The sequence below is a fragment of the Physeter macrocephalus genome, chromosome 16 (assembly GCF_002837175.3).
Source record: "Physeter macrocephalus isolate SW-GA chromosome 16, ASM283717v5, whole genome shotgun sequence".
NCBI lineage: Eukaryota > Metazoa > Chordata > Mammalia > Artiodactyla > Physeteridae > Physeter > Physeter macrocephalus.
The window spans coordinates 98536962-98548293 of record NC_041229.1 but is presented as its reverse complement, the minus strand read 5'-3'; the positions used below and the strand labels follow the sequence as shown (position 1 = coordinate 98548293).

General features: G+C 47.0%; 1 protein-coding gene across 3 annotated transcripts in view; it reads right to left on the bottom strand.

Moving 5' to 3' along the window:
• The window catches only part of SERPING1 (serpin family G member 1), a 12252-nt gene extending 8364 nt beyond the window's left edge, over nucleotides 1–3888 (bottom strand). The window contains exons 1-4 of one of the 3 annotated variants that reach the window (XM_007119171.3): nucleotides 3817–3888; nucleotides 3224–3298; nucleotides 1986–2430; nucleotides 387–521 (exon numbers count right to left, since the gene is read on the bottom strand). In XM_007119171.3, coding sequence (XP_007119233.1) covers nucleotides 387–521; nucleotides 1986–2430; nucleotides 3224–3274 — 631 coding nt within the window. In that variant the 5' untranslated portion in view covers nucleotides 3275–3298; nucleotides 3817–3888. Of the gene's footprint in view, nucleotides 1–386; nucleotides 522–1985; nucleotides 2431–3223; nucleotides 3361–3816 lie in introns of those variants that run through there. The other 2 variants (XM_007119172.3, XM_007119170.3) reach the window with 2 other exon arrangements.
• Between the last annotated feature and the right edge of the window lie 7444 nt (nucleotides 3889–11332).

The following is an 11332-nucleotide window of genomic DNA, read 5'->3' as shown; positions in this document are numbered from 1 at the left end:
CAGGCTCCGGACGCGCAGGCGCAGCGGCCATGGCTCACGGGCCCAGCCGCTCCGCGGCACGTGGGATCCTCCCGGACCGGGGCACGAACCCGCGTCCCCTGCATCGGCAGGCGGACTCTCAACCACTGCGCCACCGGGGAAGCCCAGACGGCTATTCTTACTTTAGATGGAGTTGATGAATGCAGATGACTTGCCCAAGGTCTCACCAGGGGACCTCTCTAGCTCCCAGGAGCCACCTGATATTTGGGAGGCCCCAACCTGCTCTGCATTCCGTCCCCCGTTCTAGTTCTAACATTCCCTCTGTCCTCTCTTTCCCCAGGGCTGGGTCTCCATCAAAATCTTGAGGACCCAGCTCAGCACCTGCCATCCTTCCCCGGGGAACTCACCTGGGCTGTGGAAGATTTGAGAGACTGTGGTAAAGCCTTTGGACGTGGAGGCCTTCAGGGCCTGGTGGACACAGGTGAAGTCTTTGGGGTAAAAGAGGAGCTGCTCCAGGCGTTCCTTGGTTTCTCCTCTAGCCCCTACAACAAACAGCAGAGATGAGGGGCAACTGCAGGAGGAGTGGAAAACCACCGCTGGGGACCAGGGTTGAGGGACCAGGCTGCAATGGGGAGAATCCCATACCATCAGAGCCAGAAGTGTTTTGGAAGATAGTACATGTCAGAAAGAGAAGGGTGGGGGAATTATGAATAATCACAGGATTTTCTAGGGCTTTGAATACTTTCTTCCTCCGTTTTCCTACCTAATTTTAATACCACTCATCATCCAAAGCCTGGTCCAATCGCTGCCTGTTCCACATGACCTATTATTTAGTTGGTTCAGGTTTACAAAGGTTCGCCCTATAGGCAGGGACACTAGATCATGGTTAAGAAGAGACATCAGGAAATCGTAAAAGAGGATGCATGTTCAATACCCTTTGCGTTTTTCATTATTGAATACTTATTGTACACATCTTCTGTGCAGTGATAAAATGTATCGAGCACTTAATTCATTCCAGGCACCACAAGTGCTTCTCCCATATTATCTCATTGAATCTTCACCATAACCCTTTTACGTAAGGACAGTTCCTCTCCCCGTTACACAGATGAGAAAACTGAGGTTTCAGAGAGTAAGTAATCTACTCATTTTAAGATCACAGAGTTAATAATTGGAGGATGGAGAAAAGATTCAAGCCATATCTTTTGGGCAATAAAAAAATTAACTGAAACCAGTCAGTTGAAATGTGCCTCCCAGGGGACATTTGGCCACATGTGGAGACATTTTGGTTGTCATAACTGGGGGGTGGGGTGCTACTGGCATCCAGTGGGTACAGGCTAGGGATGTTAGGATTCTGGGACCACAGAAGAAAGGTTCTTATGTGCTCACTGTATTGTCTCTAGTAGCCTTCCTGGAATTCCCCCTTGGAGTGACAGCTGTTTCCACTGCAGTAGCACTTTGTTGGTGCCATTCCTAGGGTAATTACCCCAGGGGACTTGATTGTGGTCTCTCAGGAAAGCAGAGGAATTAATATTTTTTGACCTCCTACCACATCAGGCACTGGGCTATCTGCTTAATTTTTTTTAGGTCACAACAACCATTTCCATTTTACACAGAAGGACTCAGGCTCAGAGAAGTTAAGTGATCTGCCCAAGGTCACACAGCTAAGAAAGCTAAGAAGCAGCATTCTCATGATTCTACTCTACATCTCTCTCTCATCGTTCATCTTCCTTATGGCCTTACCTTGAACCATGATTGATGGCTGGGACCTTATATGTTCTTGTATAGTCCATAGGATTTTATAAGCAATAGTGCCTATTACATCATTGTTAAATGAAAGAATAAATGAAAGTTCCAGAATAAAATGATTCCCCTCCCTCACCCGCAATGTAGCCCATTTTTACAGCTTCCTTCCAGAGGCATAGATAGCTGTGTATGTATCTGGATACATACCCCTCTCATGGGAACATCTAACACAAAACCTGCAGAGAACTCAGTCAGGTTCTTACCGAGCAGGACTTGAGTGAGGAGGCTGGCGATGCTGAACGGGGAAAAGACAATGTTGGTCTCCTCCTTCTTCATTACTGAGAAAGTGTGGTAGAGATCCAGGGAGAAATCTGTCAAAGCCTCCCCCAGCACGGCCTCTGCTGAATGACTCTCCAAGTCAGAGCAGGAAGTGACAGGCGCTGGGCAGAAGGGCTTAGTAGTGGCCTGGGTAGTTGGTTGGATGGGTTGAGTGGTGGACTGGTTGAAGGGCTGGGTGGTATTGACTGTTTCGATGGTCAAGTTGGTTTTCAGCAGCGTGGAAGAGCCCTCGGTGTCTTGAATGGATACATTGTTGGGAATATCTCCTTTTGGGATATCTCCTTCACTTTCCCCTCCTTGTAAGCTCTCTGGATCCACGGGGCTGATACCAATCAGATTTGAGGAGGCTCTATCCTGTGGTTCAAGAAACTTTCTTTCTTTTATTATGAGGCACAGTCCCCTTCAAACACTCAAAGCAGGAAGAGAAGGTGGGCTACCAGAGAATTAATTATTCCTGGGAAAGCCTGGTGGCAGAGGAGCCTGCCCTGGAGCCACCACCAGTAATTCCTTCAGAGAAAGCGTGTATTATCCCATTTCACTGATAAAAGAAACTGATGGTGGGACAAATTAAGTAACTAGCCCAGGGTCTCAAGGGAAGCGGAAGGAAAAACTAGGAGTCAAACTTGGGTCTCTGATTCCAGATCCTTGATCACTACCACATCATCTGACACATCTCAAAAGGCACTGCCAGTGTTAACTTCACACACATACACGGAATGCACACGCCAAAGTTAAGCACCCACCTTTGTCCTGGGCTCATCCCTTATCCCTGACCTCCCAGACAACGGGGGAGAGCCTAGGTCTCGGCAGCCCAACCTCCATTCCGCGACTCAGTTTTCCTCAACAACCCCTTGCTTTTAATATCGCAAAATGCTGCCCATCTCCTTGCCCTCTTTGATCCTTCTGCTTTATTCTCCACTTCGTAAATCAGGACAGGTAGCCTCGGAGAAGTGACTGGCTCAAGGCCACCGCAGCTGGTACCGTGGCGAGTCCGGATTAGACCCTGCGTGGGTCTGAATTCCCGCTCTTCGCATGCTCTGTACGAACTCCAGCGCTAGGATCTCACTTGCTGAGCCCAAGAGGAGCTCTCCTCATTCTCCGGAGCCTGAAGGGTTAATCCTCAGCCCCCTACCCTCCCCCACCTCACGAAGGGGTCACTCACCCCAGCCAGCAGCAGCAGCAGGAGGGTCAGCGGGGTCAGCCTGGAGGCCATCTGGGCGGCGACGTCAGTCCAGACCTGCAGGGCCAGCCGCCGTCGTCGGTGCCAGCTCCCAGCCTCGGGCCTAGGGGGCCTCCACCCCGCCCCGCCCCACCCCGGGGCCCGCCCCCATTCCATTCGCGGCCCTAACCCCTCTCTGCGAATTCCAACCCCCTCCCTCCTCCGTGCCGGGGCCACCTTCTCCCTGGCTCCTCCCCCTGTTTTGTTTTCCCCAAACCGCTTCCCTTTCCCGGCACCGGCTGGCCCTTCCTTTTCCCCCCAGGCCCGGGTCTCCTTCCATCTGTTCCATCCAGAGGGTCCTGCTTTAGCTAAACAATGAGGCCGGGGGCCCTGGTAGGAGGGGAGGTCCAGAGGGGGCTGGGCACGACAGCCCTGGGGGAGGAGATGGAGGGGAAGGAGGGGGAGGCAGAGGTCTTAAGAGGAAGCAAGCAAACAGAGACTGCAGAGATAAAGGGGGGGGCGGGGCACTGGGGAGGAAAAGGAGATAAGGATGAGGAGACCTCCTTCTCCCAACACCCTCCTCCCCGGCACCAAACCTGCTCCAAACTCCTGGTCACTGGGCAGCTTCAGGGCAGACTAAGTGGATAGTCCCACAGCGTCGGGGCGTGGGGGGGGGCGTGCGGGGGGGGGGCGTGCGGGGGGGGGGGCGGGTGTTCGGTCTTAGCTATTGGCTGGCCCAGGACATTGCCCAGTTACAAATTAAGGCTGATTGATCGCTGGTGTGATTTCCCGTAAATCAGGATGGGACGGATACTGATTCGTAAGCCAGGCCGGGAATTTAGCCCAAAGCTCCTTGGGAGTCGGGGGGTGGGGAAGCTTGGGTGCAGCTCTCAGCTGTACACGACCAAGCCTCCTCCTGCATCTTTATGGGTCATGATAGAAACAGCACAGACACAAAATGTGCTCCACAGTTCACAAGCAACCAGCTTTCCAGGAATTGCTCATCTCAGTGGATCCTCAAAGTAACCCTTTGGAAACAGGCCCGATTGTGCCCATTTGATAGTTAAGAGCCTTACAACGCTTAAATGGCTGACTCACTTGGAGAGCCCTCACTTGAAAATAAGCCTGGACTGGACCTCCTGAGGTCCTAACCTCACCCCCCTGCACCCCCGCCCCCGCTCTCCTCCATGGGTGTTCTGCTTCTCCTGGAAACCCGGAGTTAGTGGTTCTTCTATTCTGTAACAGACAAGGAATCTGAAGCACCCAGTCCAGCGAGCATTCACCTTAAGTGAAAAACACAAAGCTGGGCTATATGTGTTGAGGGTGGGAGAGGGTGGCCTGGGAGCCAACAGACCTGGCTGTGAGACCTGGCTTGCTGTGTGACCCTGGCAAGTTGCTTTCCCTCTCAGCACCTAGCTCCCCTCTCATGGTTGCCAGATAAAATACAGGAAGCCCAGTTAAATTAGAATTTCAGATAAACGAAAAAAAGTTTATTTGGAAATATGCCCCCCGCAATATGGGGCCTACTTATACTAAAAAAAAATAGTTTTTGGTCTTTTATCTGAAATTCAGATTTAACTAGACATTCTGTATCTTATTTGCTAAATCTGGCAACCCTACCTCTGCAAAACAAGGTGGTGTCTGATGGCCTGATACAGCTCTGATGTTCTATGATCACCACACTGCTGGGCCTGTCCTGTTTGGCACATTTTGGAAAGTTGGCTGCTAGCGCCAGAACTGCTACTCTAAGGGGCTGACCAAGGACAGAAACGAGGGCAGCTGCGCACACAGTGCCACTTCTCCATCCCCAGGGCCCAAGTTGGGGCCTTCGAACTTGTGGGTCAGCCAAACAAAAAGAAGATGATGGAAATCAACCTCATTCATCCTTTCATTAATTCTCATGACACCAATGAAGTGGGTGCTAATATTAATCCCACCTGAAATCAAATTTTTAAAATATAAGACTCAGCAGAAATCATCTGATTCATCCAACATCACACAGCTAGGAAGTGACAGAGCCAGGATGAGGACCACGTCTCTCTGAGCCCGAAATCCTGTATTAACCCCTATGAATTACTGGCTCGTGCCAGGAGCTAGCCTAAAGCCAGCAGCAGAGTGAACATCCTGTGTCCAGCTGCAGGACTGTGGTGCTCTGTGGACCAGAGTCTCAGGGTGGACAAGGACCAGTGGAGAGGTCTTCCCGACCTCCTTTAGACATCTCAGCTCTCTGGCCAAAGCCATCTCTTCTGGACATTTAGAGGGTGTCTCTGCTTTGTGGATACTGTCCTGCCTGATGAAACTGGAGCGAAGCTGAAGCCCTTCCCCAAAGTGAATGGCCCGAGGTTGACTTAATCAGGTGTTTGCACAATTTCTCCTTAGTGTGGGCGATCCGATAGTCAATCAGCTTAGGGTTGTGAATTCAGTCCTTTCCCCACCATTGGGGGCAGGTCCTGGGTTTCTCTGCCATTAGAACCTTCCCTTCCAATGCGTGAGGAGGGATAAGCCCACAGGAAGCTCTTTCTCCGTGTCATATGTGTACAGGACTTTTCCCTGCCGCGGGGTTCCTGGTGGTGGATGAGTTCAAATTCTCACTAAAGCTTTTTCTGTACTCAGAGCGTTTTATCAGGTTTTTCCTCTTGGGTGAGTCCTCAGATACAGAAGGTACAAATTGCTGTGGGTGAACGCTTTCTCAAAATCTGTACACCTGTAGTTTCTCCTTTGAAAAAAATTGCCCCAGCCTTAGAAATCGGGCAGAAGAATTAGGGTCACCAGATTCTCAGAAGACAGAGAATCATTTGGGTGATTATTTCCTCATTTCTCTCATGGATAGCACACAACTAGTACCACTATAGATGCAGAGAGAGGTTGAATGATTATGTACAAAGACTGTCTTGTGCAACAGGGCTCAATCCTCTCTTCAGAACCCTGGCTGAGGAATACCATTTGAGGAGAATAAAGTTTTCTTTGATTTCTTATTTACTACAGATCAGGGCCCAGAATCTGTAATGTCAGATGTTGACCTGCCAAAAAGGAAAAGATGCAAATATTTTTTGTCTGGGAGAGATGAGGGTGAAGTGGAAACACCTCTTCTGATTAGCCCTGCCAGGTAGACCAGGTGCACAAATTTACCTAGGACGTGTGTGACATGAGCCAACCATTTCTCTTATGTATGCACAGCAACACACCGCCTACTCGACTCCACACACACACATACACACACACACACACACACACACACACACACACACACACATAACATAACATCAAAGATCGGAATGGTAGTTACTAGGGGTGGGTCGGGGATGGGGATGGGGAATTACTGATCAATATACATAAAGCTTTGGTTAGGGACTTCCCTGGTGGCACAGTGGTTAAGACTCCACGCTCCCAATGCAGGGGGCCTGGGTTCGATCCCTGGCCGGGGAACTAGATCCCACATGCATGCTGCAACTAAGACCCAGTGCAACCAAATAAATAAATAAATAAATATTAAAAAAAAAAAAAGCTTTGGTTAAGTAAGATGAACAAGCTCTAGAGACCTGCTATACAACATTGTACCTATAGCCCACACGAATGTACACTTAAAATTTAGGAGGATAGACCTCATGTTAAGTGTTATCACAATAAAATAAAATAAAAAACCTCGATTTTCATCTTCCTGTCAGTCTACCCGTAGGAGGTAGTGGCGAGTGAGAGACAAAGACCTGGATTAGATCCAAATAATTATTGAGAAACAAACACCCAAACCCCAGACTCACAACCTATTTGAAGGCCCTGTAAGGCCAAAGTATACAAAGCTTTTCTGGGTAGAACAGAAACAGACGATGACTCCTAATGGGTGTTCTAAATGGCTCCTTTCTTTCTTCCTTCCTCTCTTTTTAAAATATTTATTTATTTATTTAAGCTGCGCCAGGTCTTAGTTGAGGCATGCAGGATCTTTAGTTGCGGCATGCGTGCGGGATTCTAGTTCTCCTACCAGGGATCGAACCCGGACCCCCTGCATTGGGAGCAAGGAGTCTTATTCACTGGATCACCAGGGAAGTTCCTCGTTTATTTCTTTCTAAGCACATTTTATATCATGCTTTCAAAGTTATCACTACAATGTCACATGCGTACTTTGTAAAAATTTTCAAACCATCCAGACATTTATAAAATGAAGAGTTATTCCAGACACAGCTGCTGGTAACAGTTGCAAGTGTATTCTTCAAGACCCTCCTCTCTATTTAGGAAGTTATATCCACCTCTCCTGCACACATAATTATTACTCTTCCATAATTTCTTTTCTCACTTGAGTGTCACAGACATGGTTCCATGTCGTTGCAGGCAGCTGTACCTCATTCTTCCTTACAGCTGCCTAGTATTCCACTGTGTGGATGTATCATAAACTATGTTTTTGATCTCACACTGAGAGGCATTTGGGTTGATTCCAAGGCCCCTAATTGCATTCTGGTTCCAGAAGGCTCTCTCTTTCCTGCCCACTTTTACTCTCTTACTCAGCAGCTTACCTGGCTTCTCTGCCACAATCCTGCCTGTAACCTTTGGCTCCAGCTCTCTGTTGCCACGTTTTTGGATAGAAAACCCAGGTTTGGACAATTTACTCAGCTGTGAATTTGGTTTCTTTCATATTATGATTTATTTATTTATTTCTTCCTTCCTTCCTCTCTTCCTCTCTTTCTCTCTTTCTCTTTTCTTCCTTTCTCTTTTGCAGCATGTGGGACCTTAGTTCCCTGACCAGGGATCGAACCTGCATCCTCTGCATTGGAAGTGCAGAGTCTTAACCACTGGACCGCCACCGCCAGGGAAGTCCTCAGATTATGATTTCTTGTTTTGACCTGCTGCTTCTTCTTCCCTGCACTGCTCCTGAGGATAAAAGTGCCTGCCCCAGTCCCAGGAAAGCCAGCTCGCCTGCTCCATCCTTCATTCATCCATGCCTGACAAGGGGACAGGAAACCAACATCCTAACACTGCCCTATTTGGACATGCAGCCCACACGGTCACCTACCCAACTGAGGACTTTTCTATGCTCCACCCTCTAATATGTAATTACCCTTGCCCTACAAACCATGTAAGTATCTTTCATCATCCAACTATTTATCTGCCACAAATGATAGTTTTTTTCATCTGGAAGAGGGGCTGCACATTCCCCCCCCACCCCAGGGTCGTGTGTGATTAGATGCAGTGCAGAAAGGGGAAAGGACACATGCCTCTGAGTCACACTGATTTGGAGTCAAATCCTGTTTTTCTACTTATTAACTGTCCGGGGGGAACTTAATGTCTCTGAGGAGTCATAGTTTCAGAATCTAAAATGGGGGTTGTGCTGTCTCCCCTACAGGGCCATTCTGAGGATTAAGTAAGGCAGGTGACAAGTACGTAAAATGTGCTTGAAAAGGTAGCAGTTTTTGAGTGGTGATGACTAATTTCTCATAAATTCCAGAAAAAGGAATCATTTTTGTTTCCCATTAGAGTGGTCATAACTTGCGCGTTCATGAATGGAGTTTTACATCAAGGCGGGTGTTCGTTCTTGAGCAAATCATCCTTGTAGGCCCACCTAGACTTTTAATTTCATTTTCTGATGAGACACATAATGCACAGGAATCTGCAATGACTGCCCAGGGTCTTTGTAACATTAAAAAAAAAAAACTATAAAGAGTAATTCATAAAGAAAATTACATAAAATAAATGTACAATTTAACAAAATATTATAAAGTTCACATCCATGTAACCACCACCCTGTTCAAAAAATAGATTATTATTGTCAAGCCATGGCATCCCCTGTTCACTTCTCAATCACAATTCTGTTTCCCTATAGGAAACCGTGGTCTGAATGTTATAGTAATCACTTCCTTACCTTTCTTTATACATTTGCCACCTATGTCACCGTTCCTAAACAATATCGTTAGTTTTGTCCATTTTGGAAGTTTATATAAATGAAATCATGCAGTGTGTATTCTTAAGCATCTGGCTTCTCTCACTCAACATTACGCTTTTAAGATTTGTCCCTATCAGTGCATGCAGCTGTGGTTTGTTCGTTTTCAGTATTCTATAGAACTCCTTTATGTTAATATACCACAATTTTATCTTTTCTAGTATTGATGGACACCTGTTTCCAGTTTCAGGCTCTTCTGTATAATGCATTTATGAATATACCTCTGCATGTGGCCTGTTTCTCTAGGGCCGACGTTGCTGGGTTAAAAGATGTGAACACCTTCAATTTTTCTGCCACATCCGAAGGGATTTTACCAATTTAAACTTTCATAGCAGTTTATAAAACTGTTGTATTAGACCTTGTGATGGTTAATTTTATGTATCAAATTGGCTGGGCCACTGTGCCCAGGTATTTGGTCAAACATTATTCTGGATGTTTGGATGTGTCTGTTGAGGTTGTTTTTTTTTTTTTTTTCAGAAAAGATTAGCATTTAAGTTAGTGGACTTTGAGTAAAGCAGATTCCCCCCCCCATAATGTGGATGGGCCTCATCCAATCAGTTGAAGGTCTTAACTGAACATAGACTGTCCACCCCTAAACAAGAAGAAATTCTTCCAGCAGACAGCCTGTGGATTCTAGCTGCGATTCTTCCCTGAGTCCAGCCTGCCAGCCTCTATCCCATCAGATTTGGGACTCACCAAGGCTCCACAATCATGTGAATCAATTTTTTAAAATAAATTTCTCTCTCTCTCTCTCTCTCTCTCTCCCTATCTACCTATCTATCTATCAACATCCAGAATACATACATATGTAGAGAATATATATATTTTTTTTAAATAAATTTATTTATTTATCGATTTATTTATTTGGCTGTGTTGGGTCTTCGTTTCCGTGCGAGGCCTTTCTCCAGTTGCAGCGAGCGGGCGCCACTCTTCATCGCGGCGTGCGGGCCTCTCACGGTCGCGGCCTCTCTCGTTGCGGAGCACGGGCTCCAGACGCGCAGGCTCAGTAGTTGTGGCTCACGGGCCCAGTTGCTCCGCGGCGTGTGGGGTCTTCCCGGACCAGGGCTCGAACCCGTGTCCCCTGCATCAGCAGGCGGATTTATAGAGAATATTATATATATATTTATATATATGAAGAGAGAGAGGAAGCCAGTCTTTGTTCTACTAAGGCCTACAACTGATTAGATGAGGTCCACCCACATTATAGAGGGAAATCTGCTTTGCTCAAAGCCCACCGATTTATATATGTATATGTATGTAGTATACACACACACACACACACACATCCTGCCGGTTCTGTTTCCCTGGATAACCCTGACTTATACAGACCTAAAATTAAGGCTTATTATGCACTGCCTTGACAGCTGGCAAAACAGAGAGGGCCGTTAGTGGCCTAACTTCAAGTCCTCCTCCTCGCTCTGTTCCATTGGAGAAGGTCCCCTCGCCAAACAGCCCTCCTTATCCAGGGGGCCAAGCACAGTTCCTGATTACCTCTGAGTACTGGGTTTCAGTTTCCTGTCAGCCTGTAGACCTATTCAAACAAATCAATCATATCTTACCATGGGAGCCAGAGGCACTCCATCTTCGTGATACACAAAGCCTGCTTCCCACAGCCCCTGGGTGGTCGCTCTGTTCCTAAGCGCAGGCTCTGTGTGGCCCTGTATGGCATGGGATGTCCTCCTCACTCAGGATGTGAGTATATGTGACCAATAAGCTGCTGTTGAGCTTATCCGTCCAAGTGTCAAGTGTTGTGTGTTTAGTGATCCCCCCTAACTATAGAGCAGTGGAATGGGAGGCATTTAAAACAAAAAGCTAGTATTCCATCGAATTCTCACCAACACCTGGTATTGCCCTGATTTAGACTTTTAGTCAATCTATTAATATCTCATTATAGTCTGCATTTTTTTCCATTTTTTTAATTGAAGTAAAGTTGATTTACAATGCTGTACAGCAAAGTGATTCAGTTATACATATATATACATTCTTTTTTTAATATTCTTTTCCATTATGGTTTATCATAGGATACTGAATATAGGTCTCTGTGTTATACAGTAGGACCTTGTTGTTTATCCATCCTATATATAATAGCTTACATCTGCTGACCCCAACCTCCCACTCCATTCTATCCCCAAACGCCCTCCCCCTTGGCAACCACTAGTCTGTTCTCTATGTCCGTGATTCTGTTT